This window comes from Sarcophilus harrisii, chromosome 1 (genome assembly GCF_902635505.1).
Source record: "Sarcophilus harrisii chromosome 1, mSarHar1.11, whole genome shotgun sequence".
Taxonomy (NCBI): domain Eukaryota; kingdom Metazoa; phylum Chordata; class Mammalia; order Dasyuromorphia; family Dasyuridae; genus Sarcophilus; species Sarcophilus harrisii.
The window spans coordinates 658,712,646-658,737,518 of NC_045426.1; the positions used below are offsets into that span (position 1 = coordinate 658,712,646).

Below are 24,873 nucleotides of genomic sequence, written 5' to 3' on the forward strand. Positions count from 1 at the left end.
TGACTGCTGAGAATGTATCAGCAAATAATATCATACAATATTGTTGTTGTGTACAATGTTCTCCTGATTCTGCTAATATTATTTTGTATCAGTTCATGTAAGTCTTTCTAGGTTTTTCTGAAAGCATCCTGTTTGTCATTTCTTATAGCACAATAATATTCCATCATAATCATATACCATAAATGGTGTAGCCATTTACTCATTGATGGGCATCCCTCAATTTCTAATTCTTTGCCCCCCCCCCCAAGCTACTATAAATATTTTTGTACATTTAAGGTTTTTTTTCCTTTCCCTTTGATCTCTTTGAGGAAGAGACCTAGTAGTAGTATTGGTTGGTCAAAAGGTACACAGTTTTATAGTTCTTTGGACATCGTTCCCAATTGTTCTCCATAATGATTGGATCAGTTCAAGACTCCACCAACAGTGTATTACTGTCACTATAATTCCACATCCCTACTAATACTTATTTTTTTACTTTTCTGTCATATTAGCCAATATTGTAATGCTGGAGAAACTAAGGTAAAACAGAGATTAGGTTTTTAATATTTTAATAGTGGAGAATTTGGATTACCCATAGCCAGCCAGCTGGATGGGACTCTTGTCTCAAAGTATTCAGCACCCAGCAAGTAATTCCAGAAACTTATATAGGGCTCCATCTATCAGGGAAACAAAGGCAAGGTGGAAAGGGCAGAGTACTGGGTGAGTGGAAATTCCAAGAAAGGACCATAACTTTTTAATTCCGACAGGATGAGGGTCAAGAAGGTAGTCGAGCAGGATACAAGAAGTCTGAAACCACGACATACCCAAGCATTTGAGATAAGTCATCTGGAGTTTTATGATTCACTGGAATGTGAGAGTGGCCACAGCTTGGAGGCCCTAATTCTCTCAGTCCCAATGAGGCAAGGAAGAGTGGGGTGGCCACCAGAGAAACTAAGGCAGAACAATTCAGGGAAACTGAGGCATTACAATATGCTAGGTGTGAGGTGGTGATATAATGTAGCAATGATTTTTCCAAATACCCTGATTTTAGGGGAGAGTTTCTATTCTTACAATAAGTCAGTAATCCTAAATTCTCTGACTTTAGAATCTGCCTAAGGGACTTCCTACACTCCCAATCTAAGAACAATAATCTATTTGATTCTAAAATCACTCCTCAATTCAATGCTGACTGTCAGATAGCTTCTGGCCTCAGGATAGTCCCACAGACCAAACTCCTGAAACAAAAGTGGTAATCTATTGGTCAATGAGAACCAAATTCTGGAAACCACTACCTGGCCCTGGCCCTACCTCTGGCCCATAGAATTAGCATGTCAATGATAGAAAACTGGATAAAGATATCCTCTCTCTTAACACTTTGCTAAATTCTCCTGGAATTTAGTCAGCTTGTAATGACATTATAATGACAATAAAATTTTACCCCTGACCTCCAGGAAATGGGTTCAAGCCTGCAAATTCTTTTGAGAAACCTCCCAAAACCAGTGTATGACCCCAAACTATTGGGGTCCCCTTCCCCACCTCAACAGTGGTATCTCAGAATTGTTTTAATTTTCACTGCTCTACAATTCTTTTTGTGGCAGCAAAGAATTGCAAAATGAGTAGATGCTCATCAATTGGAGAGCAGCTGAATAAGTTGTGGTGTGTGAAAGTAATGGAATATTGTTATCCTATAAAAAATAATAAACAAGCTGATTTTAGACAGGCCTGGGAAGATTTAAAGGATTTAGTGAAACAAGCATAACCAGGGACACATTTTACATAATAAATCAAGCAATAGCTTGATAATAAATAGCAAGAATGTGTAAAGATAAACCATGAAAGCTTTGATTCTTCTCAGTAGTTGAGTGATCCACAGCAATCCCAATAGACTTTGGACAGAAAATGCCATCTATATCCAGAAAAAGAAGTAAGGAGACTGAATGTAAATCAGTACTTGCAATGTTAACTTCTTTTTTCTGTTTTTATCTCTTCAATGGTTTTTCCCTTTTGCTCTCATTTTTCTCTCTCAACATGATTCATAAAGCACTGTGTATTAAAAAAATTTTTAAATTAAAAAAATTTTTCACTGCTCTAATCAATAAGGATTTCTATCTTTTTTTCATATGACTATGAATAGATTTGATTTCTTCTTCTAAAAGTTGCCTGTTCATGTTTTCTGAAGATTAATTAATTGGGGAATGAAGCCTATACTTACAAATTTATTCAGATTTTTATATATTTGAGAAATGAGATCTTTGTCAAAAAATATAAAAAAGATTTCCTTGGTTTCCTGCTTTCCTTCTAATCTCGACTGTACTAATTTTGTTGTGCAAAACATTTTAAATTTGATGTAATCAAAATTATCCATTTTTTTTTTTTATCCTGTAATGCTCTCTATCTTGGTCTCATTTAGGCTCCATTTAGGCTCCTACATCCTTATTCCCTTATCCATAGATCCATGGTGAAACATTCCATGCTCCCCAAATTTGCATGTTATGACCCTTTATGTCTAAATTATGTACCTATTTTTCTTTTTTTTTTTAATTCTAATACTATTTTATTGTTTCCAGTTACATGCAAAGACAGTTTTCAACATTTTTTTTTTACTTAATAGTATTTTATTTTCCAAATACATGTAAAGAAAGTTTTCAACATTCATTTTTGTAAGACTTTGTGTTCCAAATTTTTATTTCTCTCTCTTTTACCTTCTCCTTCCCCAAGACAATAAGCAATGTGATATAGGTTAAATATGTGCAATCCTTTTAAACATATTTCCATGAAGTGTTGTGTAAGAAAAAGCAATCAAGCAAACAAACAACAAAAGGTGAAAACACTTTGCTTCAAACCACATTCAATCTCCATAGTTCTCTCTCTCAATGCAGATGGCATTTTCCATCCTGAGTATATTGGAATTGTCTTGAATCACCTCATTGTTGAGAAGCGCCAAGTCCATCACAGTTGATCACCACATAATCTTGCTGATATTATGTACAATGTTCTCCTGGTTCTGCTCACTTCATCATGTATCTGTTTTTACTTAATCTTAGTATGTGTATTAGATATTAGTTTATACTTAATTTCTGTCCAACTGTTTTCCAGTTTTCCCAGCAGTTGTTGCCAATGAGTTCTTGTCCTAAAATTTTGGATCTTTGTGTTTGTCAATCACTAGATTACTATGATCATTTACTCCTGTGTATTGTGTAATTAATCTATTTCACTTATCTAACACTCTTAACCAATATCAATTATTTTTTGCTGTTTACTGTTTTGTAACACGATTTGAAATCTGATATTGCTAAACCATCTTCCTTCATATTTGGTTTCACTGATTTCCTTCTATTCTTGAGCTTTTGTTCTTCCAGAAGAATCTTGTTATTATTTTTTCTAGCTCTATAAAATTTTTTTTTGGTAATTTGATTGGTATGGCACCAAATATATCATTTGGGCAGAATTATTGTCTTTATTATATTGGCTTAGAATGAACAGTTAATATTTCTCCAATTGTTTAGATCTAACTTTGTGTGAAAAATGTTTTTAAAATGCATTCATACAGTTCCTGCTGGCAAGTAAACTCCAAAGTATTTTATATTGTCTGCAGTAATTGTAAATGGATTTTTTCTTTCTGTCTTTTCCTGCTGGTATTTGTTAGTAATATATAGAAATGTTGATACTTTATGTGGGTATATTTAACAACTTTATTAAAGTTGATAATTATTTCAAATATTTTTAAAAATTGATTCTTTAAGTATGCCATCATAATATCTGTAAAGAGTGATAGTTTTGTTTCTTCGTTGCTTATTCCAATTCCTTCAATTTCTTTTCCTTCTTTTATTATTATGGCTAACATTTCTAGAACAATATTGAATAGTAGTGGTGATAATGGGCATCCTTGCATCATACCTGATCTTATTGGGAAGACTTCTAACTTATCCTAGATAATGCTTACTGTTGGTTTTAGATAGCTACTACTTATCATTTTAAGGAAATCTCTATTTATTCATGTGCCCTTTGGTGTTTTTAAATGAATGTTTTTTTCATTTTTTCAAAAGATTTTTCTGCATCTATTGAGATAATTAGGATTTCTGCTGGTTTTGTTATTGATATGGTCAATTATGATGATAGTTTTCCTAATATAGAACCAGTTTTGCATTCCTGATATAAATCCCACCTAATTATGGTGTATGATTCTTGTGATTTTGCTGTAATTTTCTTGCTAGTATTTTATTTAAAAATTCTGCATAAATATTCATTATGGAAATTTGTAGGTTTTTCTGTTTTAGCTCTTCCTGATTTATTTCTGTCATAAAGGAATTTGGTAGGACTCCTTCCTTGACCAAATAGTCAAGGTTCAAATAGTTTGTATAAGTATTGAAATTAATTGTTCTTTAAAAGTTTGTTTAAAATTCATTTGTGAATTCATCTAGTCTTGTGGATTTTTTTTTTCCTTAGGGAGTTCATTAATGGTTTGTACAACTTCTTTTTCTAATATGGGATTATTTAAGAATTCTATTTCCTCTTTTGTTAATCTGGGCAATTTATATTTTTACAGTTTCCATCTCACTTAAACCATCAGATTTATTGGAATATAGTAGGGTAAAATAACTCCTAGTAATTGTTTTTATTTCATCTCCATTTTTTGTTACTGATAATTTGCTTTCTTTTTTCTTTTTTCAAATCAAATTAACCAATGGTTTATTTGTTTTGTTTCCCATCACTACATAAAAACAGCTTAGTTTTATTTATGATTTTAATGATTTTCTTATTTTCAATTTTCCAGTAGGATGTTTAATTGGGGTTTTTTAATTTGTGTTTTTTCTAGGTTTTTAAAATTGCATGCCCAATTCATTGATCTGCTCATTTAAAAAAATTTTTTGATGAAAATATTTAAAGATATTAAATTTTCCCCAAGAACTGCTTTGACTGCATCCCATAAATTTTGGCATGCTGACTTGGTAATTCTCTTTAATGAAATTATTGCTTCCTATGATTTCTTCTTTGACCCAGTTATTCTTTAGGGTTAGGTTATTTAGTTTTCAATTAAATTTTAATTTATGTTTTAATAACCCTTCATTGATTGATTATAATTTTTATTGCATTATGGTCTGAAAAAGAATCATTTAATATTCTCACTTTTCTGCATTTGGTTATGAGGTTTTTATGTCCTAGTAAATGTTCAGTTTTTGTGAAGGTATTATGCAAAAGATATACTTCTTTCTATTTTCATTCTCATTCAGTTTTCTCCAGAGGTCTATCATATCTAATTTTTCTAAAATTCTATTCATCCTTTTAACTTCTTTCTTATATGGTTTTGAAAATGGAAAGTTGAGGTAATCCACTAATATAATTTTACTATTTATTTTCTTTTGTAACTCATTTAACTTTTCTTTTAAGAAGTTGGATGTTATGTCATTTGGTACATGCATGTTTGATATGTTATGCCATTTGATACATATATTATGTATTTGTTATGTATTTGGTACATGTTTGGTACTGATATTATTTCATTGTCTATTATACCTTTTTTTTTTTTAAAGCAAACTATACTTTCCCTGCTTATCTCTTTTAATTAGACCTATTTTTGCTTTTGCTTTGTCTGAAATCATGACTGCTATGTCTGCTTTTTTTTTTTTTAACTTCCATTGAAGCTTCTTATTGTGTCTTTCTGTTTCAAGTGTTTTTTTTAACCAAAGTTTTATTAAAAGAACATTTTCATACAGTATCTTTCATAGTCCTTTTTAAAAATACATTTTATGTTTGTTTTACATATTACTGTCTTCAAGTAGAAAGAATGAAACATACATTTTATAGATTTATTCCTATTATGCTTAAGCCCATAATTTCTTATTTCAGCACTTAAAACTCAAATTACAATATAGTCTTTACAATTTGACATTTCCATATGCATATGGGTTTCTACTTAAAGATTTGGTTAGATGCTCCAAACTTCACTAAAAACTCAAACCTTAATAAGAAGGAGCAGAAAGATCATGTATTCTGTCTGCAGTCATATGTTTTTAATCCATTCTGCTATTTGCTTGTTTTATGGGCAAGTTCATCCCATTCTTATTCACAGTTATGGTTATTAATTGTATATTTTCCTCCATTCTCTCCCACTCAAAAGTCTGTTTTCGTTCTGATCACTACATCTCTTAATTTGACATCCCTTCACTCAGTCCCCCTCCCTTTCTCTTGTATCCTTCCCCTCTATTTTTCAGTATTGTAAGTTGGATACCCAACTGAGTATGTATGATATTCTCTAGGCCAATTATGATACAAGTGTGGTGTAAGTATTGTCTATCTCCCTACACTTCATTTCCCCCTCCATTGTAAAAGTTCTTCCTTTCTCTGCTTCTTTTATGTGGGTTATCATCAGGTTTCTATTGCATTTTTGCTCATTTTCCAGTCTATATATTAAACTTAAATATGGCTCCTGGGGAATAGGAAGCACTGTACTAATCTACAAGCCTTTCTTACTTCTGTTTCTGAAGCTAGCTCTAGGCTTCCTTAGGTTTTTGGTGCTCCCAAGTTAGTATGATCTGGGGAAAGGTGTGTTGACTGCTCTTCTGACCTGTGCTCTTGTCTTTACCCAAGGAAGAGATCATATTCTCTGAAGTCACCAGTGTTAGCACCTCTCCTAGCCCTGGAATTATGACCAGGTTCTATGCTTTCTTGCAGTCATAATTGCTAGTGCTCCTCTCTTTTGTCGAATTGAGACCATGATCCTTACTTTGTGTTATTACACACATTTTTCTTCACTTTGAAAGCACAAGTAGGGCCCCTGCTTCCCTGTGATCACATAAGCTTAAGTTCTTTTTGGTCCTAGGACTGTGACCCAGAACTACATATGAACAATGCATCAGGGTCCTGGATCCATTGTTAGCAAAGGATACCCTGTAATCTCCTTCCAATTAGTTGTTCCATTTTCCTACCATATCCAGACTGTGCACTCTCAAAACTGCTGCAGCTACTAACATAGCCATCTCCAAAGCCTGCTCTTGGTGTCATGGTAGCCTGCATTACACTCCAGGGTTGACCACCAAACTGATGGGACAGACCTTTTCTATAGACATTCTAAGTTGTCAGGCCTGAAAGTTGTTTCACCCAACTTTTTTTGGTTCTGCCACTCCAAAATTTGATTTGAGGTGATATTTTAGAGTTGTTTAAAGAGAAATTTGAAAGAGCTCAGCTGAGTGTTTCTCTATTTTGCCATCTTGGTTCTAGGGAAATTTGTTTTCTCTTATTTAATATTTTTATTTTCCCCAGTTACACATAAAACAATTTTTTACTTTTGTTTTTAAAATTTTGAGTTCCAGATTCTCTCCCTTCTCCCCCCCTCAGCCTCATATGCCTTTAAGAAGGCACATATGAAGCTACATAAAACATTTCCATAAAATTCACATTGTAAAAGAAAACATAGTTCTCCACTTCCCCCCCCAAAAAAATAAAAATCTCAAGAAAAATGAAGTTTAAAAATTGTAGCTTCTAAAAGGGGTAAGAGGAGTGAAGGGGAAAAAGTTAAAAAAGTACACAACAGAGAACAAAAGAAAACCTAGAAGAAAGAAGCAAAGAAAGGCAGGGTAGCTTTGAAAACAATGAGTAGTATTTGTTATATAGGTGTTCTTGAAATGGAAATTTATTGTTTTATATAAAAAACTCCCTTATTTTCTGCTGTGTACATAAAGATGTTTTCTTTTCTCATTTTGTATTTAAGTTGAAAATGAATTTAAAAGTTACCAGAAAAAAATAACAAATATAGGGAATTAAGAAAAAACTTTGAAGACTCAAGCATAATCAAAGGGAAATGATCAGAACCAGAAGAACCATTTATACACTAACATAAATAAAAACAATTTTGAAAGAACCTTGATAACAGCAATGAACTCCCACTTCTAATTTTCCATTGTTCTGCTGGTTTTGTCACAAATACTTGAAAATCTTTCAGGTCATTAAATGTCCAGTTTTTTTTTGTTTTTGTTTTTTTTTTTCCCATTCAGGATTATATTTAACTTTGCTGGGTAAATTAACTTTGGTCATAATGATGAGGTGCGAGTATCAGTTCTTTCACTTTGTGAAATATAGGGACCTACAATCCTTCAGTGTAGTCTGCTAATTCTTTATTGTATGCTATATCTTTATTGTAGCTCCACAATATTTAAATTGTTCCTCCTCCCCTCAGTGCTTGCAATAATTTTTCTTTAATCTGGGAATTTTGAAACTTGACTATTCCTGTAAGTTTTATTTCTAGGATCTCTTTCAGGTGGTGATCAGTGGATTTTTTTTCCCTACTTCTTTGTCTTCTTGTTCCTTGATAATTTCTTGTAATCATGTATCAAGAATCTTTTTTTGATCATATCTTTCAGATAGTTCTACTATTCTTATGTCTCTTTTTGATCTGTTCTCCAGATTTTGTCTCACATTCTATTTTTTTCATTCTTAATATTTTATTTCTTGGCCTCATAACTTTACTGGCTTTCCCTTGTCCAATTCAAACACCCCCCACCCTAACCCCTCCCCACAAAGCAATTGGGATTAAGTGACTTGTCACACAGCTAGGAAGTGTTAGGTGTCTGAGGTCAGATTTGAACTCAGGTCCTCCTGACTTGAGGGATGGTGCTCTATCCACTGCACCACCTAGCTGCCTCTCCAATTCTAGTTTTCAGGGAGTCATTTTCTTAAGATTCTGAAACTTCTTGTCTAGTTGATTGGCTTTCTTTACATAATCTTGTTTTGTTTTGTTTTTTTTACTTTTTCCTCATTATCTCTTATTTGATTTTAAAAGCCTTTTTTGAGTTCTTATATGAATTATTTGGGGCAAGTGACCATTTAACATTACTCTTTGGGGTAGGAGAGGGTATTTTTATTTCAATATCCTCCTCTAAAAGGAACCCCAAATTTCCCTATTCCCATAGTAACTTTCTATGATTTTGTTCTTTTTACTTTGCCTGCTCATTTTTTTAAAAAATGGATTAGATTGTTGATATAATCACCAACAGTTTGGGGATATGAGGGATGGTGCTTCTAGCCTTATGTTCTCCTTCAGATCTCTTCTGACCTGGGACCCCAAACCAAAAACTCCACCTTCCTGTAAGTGCCTGCAGCTGGCAGTCTTTGCTGGTCCCCCTCCTCCCAACTGTTTCTGCATTTATTGGGCATGTGCTGTCTCCTTCTCACCTATGGGTACTGTCTTAGCAGCACAACTGGGCCTGGCCTTCCTTATCAGTAGCAGTTCCTTCAATCTTCCCTGCTTCAGACACCTGATCACCCAAGCTGGGAGGTTAAAATTCTTGTGGTTTTGGTGGAGTTTACCTCCCAATCCAGCCAGCCTCAGGGCTCCCTGTTTTACAGAACTAGTTTGGAGGTATTTATACTTCACAGATGCCAGACCTCTGTCCTGGCATCTTTCTTTGAATCTTCTCTTGTAGTCCCAGGAAGTCCACTGTTCTGCCCCAAATCTTGTTTATGTGCTCTATGTCCTCCCTGAGGTGCAATTTTTGTCTTGTGAAGGAAATCTGCAAAGCTTGGGATTTTTTGACCTACTCCGCCATTTTCCCAGAATCTTCTATTGACATTTTAAGGTTTTTTTTGTTTTGTTTTGTTTTTTCCCTGCCAAAATTTTACTGTTATGTGACTTCATTGACTTTCTTGTTATATACCCAGATCAAAGTATGGAAAGTTTATAATGACTTTTACTGCACCATTTCAAATTATTTTCCCCCAAAACAGAAGACAATTCACAGCTTCGCCAACACTGTGCATTAATTATACTTGCCTCAAGACCACCTCTCCAACATTTGCATTTTTACCTTTTAAAATCTTTGCTAATTTATGTATGAAGTGGAAGTTAAATTGTTTTAATTCACTTAAAACTAGTGATTGGGGGCATTTTTCGTATTTTTTGATCACTTGCATTTCTTCTGAAAATTTGACACATTCTGGTGAAATAGAAATCAGACAATTGAGGATCAAATCCTAGCTTTTTATGACTTTGGGCAAATCATTTAACCTGGGCAAACTGAATTATATAATAGTAACAGCAAAAATAATAAGCATTTTATAAAGAGCTTTAAGATTTGCAAAGAACTTTAAGCTTATCTAATTTAATCTTTACATTAGTCCTGTGAGATAGGTGGTGTTATCTACAGATATACTGAGGCTTTGCTTGTGATTTGACTGAGAGCACACAGTTAATTGTCAGAGGCCACAATTAAATTCAGGTCTTCCTCACTTTAAACTCAACTCTCTATACAATGTACCACATAGTTGCTTATAGTTGACACAGTATTTGATATCTGTAGTGTATTGTCTCTCCACGATAAGGGAAGAACATTTCATTATCTGGTATTTTGGAATCTGGAATCAAAATCAGTCATTAGGCATCAATTAGTCTGAGATTAGCTGCCACTTAGTGCTTTGTGGCTACTGTATGTATTCTAGTTCTGTTCTTGATCTGCAGCATGTAAGCCTTTGTTTATATGATCTTTATTTCTTATGGTATAATAATATTCTATTTATCTACTATCATGTGTTCAGCTATTCCTCAAACTACAGGTACCTACTTTGTTTTTAGGTTTTATTTGTATGTTTATTTTTAACCACAAAAGTGCTGTTAGAGGATTATCACTTGGCCCCTTTCACATATATCCAGACTATCTTCCTGAACCATTGGATCAGTTCATAATACTGACAAAACTATGCCTGCCACACCCTCTTCAACATTGACACTATTGCTATCCTTTATTATTTTTGACAATGATATGGGTTTAAGATGCTATCTAAACATTATCATGTTGGTAATTTTGAATGTTTTTTCATAAGATTTTCATAATTTGTGTATTAGGAGCACATAAAAATGAGTCAATAACTACTTATTAAGTATCTACAAATGTGCCAGGCACTTCGATCTCTTCCAGGAGTTCATATTCTGAAGGCTTATGTCACATTGACTCATTTTGAGCTTAATGAAACCACTGCTAACCCCTTATTTTTTTGTGTATGTAGTCACATGAGCCATGAAGTAATCATGCTGCCATAATTTCATTCTTGTAAATTTAATTATTTGGATTCAACTTTTGTCCTTGTTTCACTCAGCTTTTCAAGATTTTAAATCGACACAAAACTAGGATAGGTAGCTAACAAGTTGGATAGCAATTATATTGACAAGTCCTTTTTTTTCTTCCTTTTTTTATATTTATTATTTCCCCCAATTATTTGTAAAACAAATTTTTTACATTTAAAAATTTTTTTGAGTTCCATATTCTTGATCTGTCCACTCTCATCCCTCACTCCCTTAAAGAAAGCACATGTAAAGGAAGTTATGCAAAACATTTCCATAAAAGTCATGTTGCGAAAGGAAACATAGATCTCCCCCCTTCCAAAAAAAAAAAAAAAAAAAGAAAAAGAACATTAAAAAAAGATATGCTTTAATGTACTCAACTAGTTCTCTGGGTATGGATAGCATTTTTCATCATAAATCCTTTAAAATAGTCATGATCTTTGTTTGGCTGGGAGTCATTTCCATCTGCTCATTCTACAACATGGCTATTACTTTGTACACAGTACACAGTACATTTCACTTTGAGTTCATGGAAGACTTTCTGAGAACATACTGCACTTTATTTCCCATAAAATAGTAATATTCCATCATAATCACATACCACAATTTATTCAGCATTTGACAATTGATGGGCATTCTCTCAATTTCCAATTTGTCCTATAGCACCCAGAAGTGCTATAAACCTTTTGTACATATAGGTCCTTTTCCCTTTTTCAATTTCTTTTGGAACTCATGTCTAGTAGCAGTATTAAGTCAAAGGATATGTATAATTTTATAGCCCCTTGGGCACATACTTCATATTTTTTTGCTCATTTATCAATTGGGACATGACTCATTTTAAAAAAAATACATATTTAACTCAGTTCCCTATACATTTAAGAAATGAGGCCTTCATCAGAGAAACTTGCTTTCAAAATTTTCTGTTACTATTGCTAACTACATTTCTCATTCTCCTTTCATCCTGACCCTCAAGTATATTTTACTGACCACTCCCCACCTCCAGTATGCCCTCTATCACCTTCCTCCCTTTTTATCCCCATACCTTACTACTTTCCTGAAGGGTGAGATAGATTTCTATACCCATATTGAATGTGTTATTTCAACTTGGAGCCAATTCTGATAAGATCCATTCACTTCCCCTTCTTCCCATCTCCATTATAAAAGCCTATTCTTGCCTTTATAGCAAATGATTTATGCCATTCCACTTCCCCCTTTGATTCCTCAGAACATCTCTCAATTTTTAAAAGATACTATCCTTTCATATTCAAACTCACATCTGTGCCGTCTCTCTCTCTCTCTCTATATATATATATTCTACCATAAATATTTTAATTAGTCACAAGTATCATCCTATGTACATATCTTGTGAACTTTTATGATATTCCTTTTCTGATTATCTCCTTATGATTCTCCTGAGTACTGTATTTGAAAACCAAATTTTCTATTCAGCTCTGGTCTTTTCACCACAAATGATTGAAAAGTCCCTTATTTCACTGGATGATCACCTTTTTCCCTGAAGGATTATACTGTTTTGCTAGGTGATTCTTGGTTGTAATACTAGCTCCATTACTCTCTGAAATAACATATATTACAAGCCCTCTGAACCTTTAATGTAGAAGTGCTAAATCTGACTATCCTGACTGTGGATACAAATACAGTGGAATTGTATTTGACTGTTTTCTTTGTGGATGTTTGCAGTATTTTCTCCTTCACTGGGAATTCCAGAATTTGGCTATAATATTCCTGGGAGCTTTCTTTCATCTTGAAATTTCTTTCAGGAGGTCATCAGCAGTTTCTTTCCATTTCTATTATACCCTCTGATTCTGGAATATCAGGGCAGTTTTCTTTGATAATTTCTTTAAAGATGATACCATGATATCCATTGGTTTTCAGGTAAACCAATAATTTTAAAATTGTTTCTCATGGATCTGTTTTCCAGGAGTTTTTCAAATGAGGTATTTCACCTTGTTTTCCATTTTTTTCCCCATTACTTTTTGTTTCTTGATTTCTCAAGAAAATCTCTAAAGTATGAGCTTCCATTTGCTCAATTCCAATTTTCAAGAAATTGTTTTTCTCAGTGAACTTTTGTACCTTTTCATTTGGCCAATTTTGCTTTTTAAGGCATCCTCCTTATTAGCTCTATGTATTTCCTTTTGTACCACTCTCAATTCTCTTCCCAATTTTTCCTCTTGATTTTCAAAATCCTCAAGTTCTTCCATGGCCTGAGACCAATTCTTATTTTTTTTGGAGGTTTTGGATGTAGGAGCTTTGACTTTGGTATCTTCTGAGTGTGTTTTGATCTTGTCACCATAGTAACTATCTATGGTCAAAACTTTTTTCTGTCGCCTACTCATTTCCCCAGCCTATAACTTGCTTCTTCTTTGTTAAAGTAGGGCTCCCCAAAGAGATACTAAAGAAGGGAAAGGGACCTGTATGTGCCAAAATGTTTGTGGCAGCCCCGTTTGTAGTGTCTAGAAACTGGAAAATGAATGGATGCCCATCAATTGGAGAATGGTTGGATAAATTGTGGCATATGAATGTTATGGAATATTATTGCTCTGTAAGAAATGACCAGCTGGATGAATGCAGAGATTTGGAGACTTAGATGAACTGATGCTAAGTGAAATGAGCAGAACCAGGAGATCATTATACACTTCAACAATGATACTGTATGAGGATGTATTCTGATGGAAGTGGATTTCTTCAACAAAGAGAAGATCTAACTCAGTTTCAATTGATCAAGGATGGACAGAAGCCGCTAAACCCAAAGAAAGAACACTAGGAAATGAATGTACTATTTGCATTTTTGTTTTTCTTCCTGGGCTATTTTTACCTTCTGAATCCAATTCTTCCTGTGCAACAAGAGAACTGTTTGGTTCTGCACACATATATTGTATCTAGGATATACTGTGCCATATTTAACATGTCTAGGACTGCTTACCATCTGGGGGAGGGGGTGGAAGGAGGGAGGGGAAAAGTGGAAACATAAGTGAGTGCAAGGAGTAATGTAAAAAATTATCCAGGCATGGGTTCTGTGAATAAAAAGTTATAATTATGAAAAATAAATAAAATGCTAAAGTAGGGCTCCATTTCCAGGATGAAGGATACATTTACCCAAGGTATTTTCAGAGATCTTCCTAGTGACCCGACTACAAGTGCTCTTTTCTGCCCTGGAACTATGGAGAGTGTTCCCACTCCACTGTGGATGTAAATTCTAGTTTGCTAAAGAATGAATCATTCCTCAGTGCTAATAAAGAAATTTCCTGCTAGTTGAGGTCTCTGGAAGCTACTCCTACCATTGCCACCCATGCCCACTTTAAGACTGCTGGTTTCTTGAGGCTCTCTCACCCTATTGACAGATCTTTCCTTGGTGATCTCTTAAGTTATCTTTGGTGTCTCTAGGCTGAGAGGTCTAGAAACAGGGCTACCACTGATTCAAAGGCCCAAGACCTGTTCTTGCTTTGCTAATATGGGGCTGGGACCCAGTCTGCAGAACTACAACCTGGACTCCCACCCTAGTATCAAAGATCATTCCTGCTGACCTTATAATTTGTCTTCAGCTAGAAAATGTTCTACTTTGTGTGTTTATCCTGATACTCTAAAATTTAAAGGAATTTGGAGAGATTTTGGGGAGAGGTTCAGCAAATCCCTCTGCTATCTTTGCTCTGCTTTTCTTTTTTCCTGAAATTTTTATTATTAATACTTTATCAGCAAAAAACACAAACCATCAATAGTAGAACAAATCACCATATTGCTCATATCCCCCCACCAAAATCTTTTTCTTTTAAAAAAATCTTTTGGTATTCACGTCTAGTAGTGTTATTAAAAGATTATGCATGATTTTATAGCCTCTGGTCTTTCCTTTGATTTTGTTTCTCCTGAAAAAACAAGTTAGTCAATGAATTCTGTGGAGCCATATGTTCCTTTTACATTTGTATCCTGTTACTAGCACATAGCAAGAATTTAATGCTTTTTCATTCATTTATTTAGTTCTTTTGCTCAAGAGAATTTTTTATCAGAATATCCTATTTTCAAGTTAAACTTCTTTGTAGGATAATATTGGACTCTGCCTTTCCTTTTTCCAAAAACTGACCCTTCTCAAATTTAAGATAATTGTAGTCAGCTTCCCTCTCTTCCTTAGTATACATTCCAAGATGGTTACTTGTTCTTAAGGTCCATTTCCACTTCTAAAAACCTATTCCTTCTTAGCTCTGAAAAAGTAGTTCTTATTTCCTCCATCTTTTGAAGAATGAAATTACCACTATTTAAAGTAAGTCAAGAATGTGTAACAATGCTTTTGGCAGAGAGCTCCAGCAGATGTCTAGACTTGAAATCTCACGTTACTACATTAGGCTTTGCTGGTAGGATTATGTTTCCAAAACTTTTGCCTTATGCCCAGGTGCTTTATAGCATATTCTCAAATATTAAAAATTTTTTTCCCAGTGATTATCACCTAAATGCATTCCAGTATGATTTAACAATGTGGGTTCCTAGAGTCTTTTACATGAGCTTATATTCAATATTCAATGCTATCATACTGTTCCTGTTGCTCTATAAGTTTTTTTTATTCTTTTTTTGGATATAGTATATCTTTCTAATCACATTCTAATGACTTTTCATTTTTCAAGTCTCAGTGATATCTATGAAATTAAATTTGCATCCTTATAAGATGATCTCTATTTCACTTCATAATCTATCCATTCTGGTTTCATTGCTAGCTTGACATATGCATGAAGAAGTTTTTTTCTCTTTTAAACTATTTTTAGTCTAAAACCATTTTGATGAGTCACAGTATTTTGGTCAAAAATATTTCCTATTAATCTGTGAGGTGAACTCTCATCCTTGTTAAGCAGACTATCCTTCATATAGTTAATCCATGATCAAGAAATTATAATTCCATTCTCAGATTCTATTTTCTTAGCTGTCTGTATCTTTAAACCAGTCTCTACAGATACTCTTACCCTCAATTGGCAATTAAAAGTGCATACTTGATTCCTGTCTTTTTCTTAATGGCATTCTTGAACTTATATAGATGAATTTACTTTGAGGAGTGCACACATCGGGGCCTGGAAGATGAATACCAAGTCCTTTTATTTTTTCTTGGTCTCACGGTATCATAAAATGTATGATAAACCTTGTCTGCCAGAATCTTGATAAAAGTGAATTAGTGCAGGTTGTCTCATAGTATCTAGGGTTTTTTTTATCCAGCATAAAATTCTTGTCTACTCAGGCAAAACAACAGTCATCTTGAACCTTTTTTTTTTTTTTAAACTTCCTGTAGCATTGAAGACTTACACACCATCATGTCACTGAACACCTTAATCACTCTGAGATAGTGACAGTGGAATCTTTGATTCTGGAAACAATAAGTCAGTGAAACTCATCTCTGGGTCACAGGAGACACAGTATTTGCCTCTGCTACTCTGATACTGCTTTTTGGCAACTGTGACGAAAACACAATATGTGCCCCTAAACTTTTCACTTTCTTGTACAGGACTACATAACCTTCAGGATTACTTTTTAAGTACATTATGAAAGTATCATTTATTCCAACATAGACTACCAGGAATGGGTACAAGCTATCAGGATTGCCACATTCTAACATACGCCCAAATCCACAACCCAAGGACTGCAGATTTTTTTGTTTATGTATGTATCCTTTACAGCACAAGAAACTGCTTCCTCCTGGGATGCTCCAGCTATCCTCTCTATAGAGGAACCAGTCACCACTATGGTCTTCTCTTATCCTGTGTCCTTTTCTTCTACCTTGAAACTTTTTGATGATCATTGATATTTCTTCCATTCTTTCCATCTTCTCTAGGACACAGAACAACTTGTATTTTATAACCACACATTTGACTGGTTTAACCCTAAACAATGAACTTTCTTCAGATCAATGTAAAAATCTTCTATACTGGATTGAAGCAAGGTCCTTCAAGTCCTTTGTCACTTGTTGGCATTCTTTAAAATTTTAATGACAAATATCTGCTATGCCTGTCTTCCACATGAGGTTAAATTATTGTAGTAGGCTCATAAGATGATTTTCATGATGAGAATTTTATTCAGCTGCTTTTTGCTGGAAAAAAAGCACTTTTCTGTCAGGATCTAATAGAATTAAGAGCTGCTCTCCCCACTCTTCTGGGTGAAGTTCTCAAGCAGGAATTTTAAATAAGTTAGATATTATCCCACTTGATTTTTTTTGTTGTTGTTGTTGAAGATCAAATACCTTTTTGTGGTCCCTTTATTATCGTCTATCTCTGTTCTGTCACCTATCACCTCAATGTTCCTCTTTCAGGTATCTCAGATATTCCCTTTAATTTCTTTCCTCTAATTGACTCTTGTCATTTCCTAGTCAGAAGTGTTGATTTGGGGAAATTCAAATGAGCTCCATTTTGCCATTTTAAACTGCACAAAAAATTGATACAAGATGCTCAAAGTTCCTAGTTCTGTCTTCCACGTGTGGTTTTATCTTATCATTCCAGCTACTTCGGTGGGAAGGAAAGTTCTTAAGGGCCTTCTTCCAATATTCTTGGCCCATGGTCTGCTTTTCGTACCATGTTGAAAAGCAAAAGTCCTATGAAACAGAGACAAGGAAGGATCCAGGGCAAGCTCAATGAATGAATCTAAGCTCCAAGCACCAAAGGAATTACAGACAGAAAAGGTTTTCATGGAGGACAAGGTAGAGGCATTGGGCAAAGCTTGGGCCACATTTCCAGTCCTTAACCCTGCCCCTGATTCCAAACTATTCTTGAGCTGAGGCCCCAGACAGAAGGAAGGCAAAGCAGGGCAGGGAGTGGGAGATTTATTTCTGTGCATACATCACAGGTACAGTGGCTCCTTTCTTTCCACAAGAGGTGCTTTCTCTAAAACAACAAAAGAAAAGGACTTGCAGAATTTAATAGGGGTTCAACTGGGACCAGCCAGCCAGGAAATGAGAGGACAGAGTATGACAGTTTAAGTATTGGGGAGAGGGATGAATTGATTGGATATCGATGATGAAGAGTTAGCGAGACAATGTTTCCACATTACAGTCAAAAGTTGGCTTGTTTCAAGTGCTGCTCCCTTTCTTCCCTTGTCCCGAGTCCTCCTTGGAGGAGCAGAAAACCAGAATGTTCATATCTGAAGGAAGAGTCATGACTACACTTTGAACCTCTTTAAAAAAGCCCACATGTAGTGATGCATCTGCTCTGGTTGTCCCTGGGGGATCCAGTGGCCAGCATCAGGCAGGACATAGGACAGCAAGCGGCCTGGCACAAAGTGTTTGTTAATACTCTCCACGAGTCCAGTCTCCAGGTATGGGTCTTTTTCTCCCCATAACAACAATGTTGGTACTGTCAGCTCCTGACGCTCTAGCGGAAAGTGACTATGAGGCAAAGAGAGGCATAACATTTATTAAGGCCAATGGACTTCCTCAATCTCTTCTTGTTCCTAACTATGCCCCTGTCTCTTCTTCTCACTCTCACAATTTCCCCCCTTCCTGCATTCTCCCTAAAATCACTCTATCATTCTTCCCACTATCAATCTCCCCTTTTTCTAGCTATCCTCATTCCTCAAAGGCATTACCTGAAAAGATTGCGGTAGTAGTTGAGGGGGCCAAGGAGGCCCTGTTTCTGGGAGAAGCTGTACAAGAAGGCCTCTAGTTCCTCATCTGTAAGGCCAGGAATTCCAGTTGTAGGATGAATCAACGTGTCCTTTAGGATCTGCACACATGATCAACTCTTCATTACAAATGCACTCCAAATACCTCTAAAAAACAGTCTTCCCAACTCAGTACATCCTCTTCTCTCCCCACTTCCACAACATCATTATGCTCCCTCCCCGCTAGCTTTTGCCCCTCTCCACCAGGCAGGAAGAAGAGATTGGACCTGAAAATCAGACATAGATAGCAACTTCTCAGGCAGGGAAGGTAGCTGAAACAGGAACACATAACCAGAGCGGAAGAGCTGACTGGGATGGTGCAGGGCATACTCTGGGAAGAAGAAAAGAAAAGAGTAAGGAAACCATCCATATTGAAGCCCTGGGGGAGGGAGGAGTGGAGGAGAAAAAGACCATTCTAAGCTCAGAACTCAGCACCTACTCCTTGCCTATAAGCTGGGCCCAGTTTACCCTCCCTCCAAATGTCCCCTCCATCTAAGCACCTACCTTGGTAAACAAACATAGGGGGAGCGCTCACCACCACCAGCCGCTCTACCAGACTTGGATAGTAAATGGAGAAATTCCAGGCTAAGATTCCACCCCAGTCATGGGCCACCAGGACACATTTGGAGTAACCTGTCAATGATGCAGAGAACTGGAATTAGGTAGGGTGAGGTACGATAGGTATAAAGTTAGGAGACTAAGATGGAAGATTTATAACAGAAATGGCACTAGAGTTAGAAAGGGGAAGGAAAACTGGTGCCTTAACTCTCCCAAACCATTACTAGAAACTCTTACCATAAGGACCATGACAAGTAATAAGGTCTCTGCCATTAAAGAGGGCAAGGTAATTAACAACTGTATAGCCCTCTATCACTACCAAGCCAAGGTAGGAGAAGCTGCCATATTGGAAGGATCAGAGAATAAACAAAGCCTCAAGGCCTCCATTTGAATCAAGTATCTGAACACTCCAGAGCAACTTGTTTTTCATATGCTCTCCCACTCTGTTTCGTATTTACCATTTCTGCTGTCTATTGTATCCCTTCTTTTTTTGTCTGTAATCTCTTCCCTAAATTAATCTATCTTTTGCTCAAGAGAATGGCAATTGTGAATTCTTCAGATGACCAAACCCCAACTTTTGGTGACTACCATCATCTGGTATTTTTATCAACCACATCACTATGACTCTTTGAAAATTTCCTCTCAACAACCACAACTTTCTATTTTTCCAACTTTACCCTTTATATTACTTTTTCAGGAATTTAAACCTATTCTTTATCTCCACTGGGACCTCCAGGCACTCTAAACCTCTCTTCTCTCACTGTGTCATCACTATTTAAGTCTTAATCTTCTTTTTAAAAAATTCTTGACCATATAATTAAAATGTTCAATTACATACACTTTTTGTCATAGTTTAGGTTACACCTGATTCCCCGTCCTCCCCCAATCTCCTCTTGAAGGCTCTTTCATTTATGGTCTCTTTCCATTTGTTTTTCTATCTGTTACCTTTTCTGATGCTTATAAACATGGCCAGTTCTCCAATCCTTAAGAAACTCTTTGTTCACCAACAGGATGATTTCAGAGATGCTTGGAGAGACTAATATGAACTGATGCTAAGTGAAATGAGCAGAACCAGGAGATCATCATACACGGCAGCAACAAGACTATATGATCAATTCTGATGGACATGGTTCTCTTCAATGACGAGATGATTCAAACCAGTTCCAAATGTTCAGTGATAAAGAGAACCATCTATATCCAGAGAAAGGATTGAGGGAACTGAGTGTGGACTACAATATAGCATTTTCACTCTTTCTGTTGATGTTTGCTTGCATTTTGTTTTCCTTCTCAGGTTTTTTTTTTCCTTTCTAGATCTAGTTTTTCTTGTGCAGCAAGACAACTGTATAAATATGTATACATATATTGGATTTCACATATATTTTTAACATATTTAACATGTATTAGACTACCTGCCATCTAGGGGAGGGGATGGGGGGAAAGGGAAGGGAAACTGGAACACAAGGTTTTGCAAGAGTCAGTGTTGAAAAATTACCCATGCATATGTTTTGTAAATAAAAAGCTTTAAGAAAAAAAAAAAACCCTTTGTTTGTTCCTGTCATCTCCTTGAGAATATATCACCCCCATATCTCTTCTTTTTATAATCAAGTTTCTAAGAAAAAGCCAACCACACCTGTTGTCATTATCATTTTTCATTCACTTTTTACTCTCATGCAATGGGCTACTGCCCTTAACACCTGAAATTGGTCTAAGATAGTCAGCAATTTCATAATTGACAAAATACAATAAGCGCTTTCCTAGTTCTCACCCCTTTTTGATCCAGTGTCTGACAGTATTGACAAACAGAAGTTGGTCCTGGGCACCTCCTTGTTTTTTGTGAATTGCTCTCTCCCAAATCTCTTCTAACTCTCCACTGGCTCTATCAGTGCCTTTAGCTTGATCATAATCAAACTTCTGGATCTAATCATAGCTGTCTTAAATTCTCTTTTCTTCTGTTACTTGGTCATCTCATCAGCTATCATAATTTCTAAGTAGACTCCCAAATATGCATATTCAGTGTTTTTCCTGGGGTCCTGCTCCATGTTACTAACAGACTCCTTTTTCAGGACTTCTCCCACCTGGCATCCCATTCAAAGGCATCTTAAATTTTCAACATGAAACTCCTTATCTTTCTTCCAAAACCTTACTCTTCCTTACTCACTTCCCTATTTCTGTTAGGAGCATTAGGATCCTTCCAGTCATTCAGGGCTACAATTTCAGAATCATACTCAACTCTCTTCCTCTCCTCCTTCCTCCCCTTGGTCCAATTACTTGCCAAAATATTTGATTAACATTCACAACATAAGTCACTTCTACTCCCTTTTTTCCACTCACATGGCCACCACCCTGGTTTAGACCCACATTCTCTTTTGCCTAGAATTATTACAACAGACTTCTAAATGAATTTATGACTTCAGGTCTGTAATTCGCCTCCTGTATAACTGTCAAAGCCTTTCTAAAGTACAAGTCTACTCAAGATTTTAGACTTGAGTTTAAAGGACTCCCTCTTAGCTCTAGCATAAAAACTTTTAGTATTGACATTTAAAATCTGTTATAATCACATATATTCAAATACACAACTTCGGAACACACTTTAAATGAGCTAAACTGCTCTACTTCGTATTCCCTATAACTGAGCATTACATTAACTACCAAAAGATTTTGATATCCTCTAGGCCAGAGATGTACCACTTCTGTCTCTCTAACTCTTCAGTTAGTCAAACTCTGTATCATTTTGGTTTCCCTAGCTTTTAGTGAACTCCCCATTCTCAAATGATCAAATATGTATATGTGTGCATATGTATGTGTACACACACATATAAATATATGTACAGAATTGTGTTTATATATTTTTCACAGTAGAATAAAGTACCTTTAGGGCAGGGGTTATTTTTCATTTTGTCTCTATATCCCAAGAAGCCAAAACAATACCTGGCCCTATATGTTAAGTGCTTATTTGAGCTATGATAATATTGTAGGGGGTGTTTAAGAAATATTTTCCGAGATTAAATTTGGAGTCAGAAGACTCAGGTTTGAATCTAGATTTAATGGTTGTGTGGTTAAAGACAAAGTCTCTTAGTGCCTTCTCTATTTTCTTCATGCAAAACAAAGGGAATAGACTAGATGATCTCTTAGATTTGTTCCAGCTTTAAATCATTTGTAAAGTTTAGTTAAAATAATGAAGCTTCTGGAATGCCAAGTAGTACTGCAAAGGCACCGAAACTCAATAGGTTTCAGTGGCCCTTCTGAAATTTCGTCATGGGCCTGACTAGGGCCATGTCACATCTGGCCCGTCGCCAGGGGATGGGAACGGGGGAGAGAAGCCCATCCATTCCCCTTCCCCTTCAGGAACCCACCCCAATCCTTTTCCTAGCCTTCAGGTACCTAGGGCTTCAATCGCATCTTTGATGTCTGTTGTCAGGGCATCGATGGTGTAGCTGCTCAGACTGGTGGGTGAATCTGAGCTCCCATAGCCCCTCAAGTCCAGTGCTACCACGCGGAAACTGTTGTGGAACTCTCTGAGTTGGTGTCGCCAGGAAAACCTGTAGGGCCAGGAAGGGAATGGAGATGATGACTGAGTCACTTCTCTCTCTCTCTCTCTCCTCCACCCCGCCCTCCTCCTTCCAGTGGGACTTGCTCAACAGAGCAAGAGAGGTGGTTCCCATCGAGAGCCCCTCCCCCCCCCCCCCCCCCCCCCCCCCCCCCCGCCCCCGTTCCCGAGGGGCTCTTTCAGCAGGGAATGCCGTGGGCAAAGGGAGGGAGGAGAGAGGAGGTCTTCTCGCCTTCCCCTACCCTACCACCTACCAGGTCTGAGGGAAGCCATGGAGGAGGAGCATCAGGGGCCCTTGGCCCTGAGAGACGCAGTGCAGCCGCAGGCCAGAGGTCTGGGAGGAAAGAAGCTGTTGTCAGAGGGCGGGAGTCGGGGTGGGTCCCAGCTTCCCCCCGCGCCCTGTCCCCGCTTCCGGAAACCACAGCTCTGACAGACTGAACGGTCTGGAAGAGGCCCCGAGCATTTCTAAGGATGCCCCGAGTGTGGCAGGGCCTTGGCCGGAGGGGGATTCCCCGCCCGGGACGGCGGAGCGCGGCCGGTTGAGGATTTCTGCCCCATCTCTCGCCGCTGGCCCCGATCTCACCGGACCCCCGGCAAGCCCCGCTCTCAGGCTTTGAGCTCGTCTTCCTTGCCAAGCCCTTTCCTCGGGTTAGTCAGAGAGGGCCGGGGGACTAGCTAGGCTGGGCGGCTCGCTCCCTCCCTCCGGGCTCACTATGGGCCTGGCTCACCTTGAGGTCAAGGAAGAGGTGCTGCCCAAAAGCGGGGTCTTGAAGCAACGCGGGGGCCTTCCGGCGCGGCCTGCCACAGCAGCCTCGTCCCGGGTGCCGCAGCACGTGGCCCAAGGCCTTCATGAAGTAGACGAAGGCGGCCAAGCACGCGCCCCAGTACACCAGGACCCAGAAGAAGAAGCGAATCAGCCTCAGCGTCAACCGCGAGGGCGCCAGCAGCGCCGACACCAGGATATCAGGCATAGCAGGTTGGGCCCCGGGGCCTCTTCCGGTGAGGAGTTGGGCTTGAGGGAGGGCGCGGGGCGAGGCGCTGGGAACCCGGAACCGCCACTCTGCCGTCGGAACTCCTGCTGCAGACTCCGAAGGCTGCCCAAGGCACCGAAAGCCAGCACTAGCTGCAGCTGTGGGAGCTGCGAGCGAGCGCGCAAGGGAGGGAGGAAGAGCTACATAACCTGAAGGCGGAGGCGGGGCCTCGGCACGGGAAGCGCCCAAGCGTGCGTCATTCCCCGCCCCTTCGCCGAGCTCTTCTTCCGGGCAGGGCTATCTCGCTGCTCACTCACTCGGCCTCCACCAGATTTCGCTTCCTCCCTCCCGGATCTCCCAGGGCTCCCAGTCCCGCCTCCCAGGCTTTCTTCGTTTTGATTGGGTAGCGGAGGTCCCGAAGGCTCAAAACGAGGGAAAAGGGATAGGATTTGGCATCCGCTCTAGCAGCCAATCAAACGCAGCCTAATTCCAAAAGGGGAGCTCTCGGGATATAATACCCCAGGATGCCACAAAGTGGCCCAGCGAGGGGCGCGTGCGGAGGCGTGTCTCCACCCCACCCTAGGAGCTCTGGAAACGGGGGCGGGCCGCACACCGGGTAAGGAGATGACAAAACAATCGATACAAGTTTGGTTTAGAAGCAGGTGACCGCCCGCGCAGGGCATTCTCTTTCACAGTCTCTACGAACCCCTCACACACTGTTGTCTCAGTCCCCCAAAGAAGCCGCCTCAAGGGTCACTTGATATTCAGTACAAATGTTTATTTTGCAATGAGAACTGCACAAAAAAACTTTAGTATATAAGTGAAAATTCTATTAATTCCCTTCTACAAATGTCTAAAGTGTTTAATACAAGCCTCAAATTCACTGACATAATTGTTGGCCAAGCGATCCATCCGTGCATCAAGTACAGTGGGAGATTGTACACATCTCTCTCATCCTCCTAAACAGGACGCAGGAGGGGCAAGAACCAGAAGTACATTTTGGGAACTAGATTCCTAGAAGAAGGAGGGGCAGGGCTTGGGAGGGGATCAGTACTATGGGCAGGGCAGGGTGAGGAGAAAAAATTAATAGTGGCTCCACCCTAATCGCAACCCAATTATAAGCACACAAA

At 37.8% G+C, this 24,873-nt stretch overlaps 1 protein-coding gene across 1 annotated transcript; it reads right to left on the reverse strand.

The window, feature by feature from the left end:
- Positions 1-16,098: 16,098 nt before the first annotated feature.
- Positions 16,099-24,278, reverse strand: EPHX3 (epoxide hydrolase 3). The gene is made up of 7 exons (XM_003760978.4): positions 23,501-24,278; positions 23,027-23,106; positions 22,607-22,764; positions 19,172-19,300; positions 18,895-18,998; positions 18,593-18,729; positions 16,099-18,392 (listed from the first exon to the last, which is right to left on the reverse strand). The coding sequence occupies exons 1-7, from the start codon at positions 23,741-23,743 to the stop codon at positions 18,167-18,169; spliced, it is 1,077 nt and encodes a 358-aa protein (XP_003761026.2). The 5' UTR covers positions 23,744-24,278; the 3' UTR covers positions 16,099-18,166.
- Between the last annotated feature and the right edge of the window lie 595 nt (positions 24,279-24,873).

Excerpts from the sequence above, each read along its gene's own strand:
- EPHX3 (XM_003760978.4), bottom strand. The coding sequence starts at position 23,743 with ATGCCTGATATCCTGGTGTCGGCGCTGCTGGCGCCCTCGCGGTTGACG. Across the intron at positions 19,301-22,606 it reads AGATGCGATTGAAGCCCTAG|GTTACTCCAAATGTGTCCTG; the intron begins GTACCTGAAGGC and ends CATCATTGACAG. Across the intron at positions 18,999-19,171 it reads CCCTATGTTTGTTTACCAAG|AGTATGCCCTGCACCATCCC; the intron begins GTAGGTGCTTAG and ends TCTTCTTCCCAG.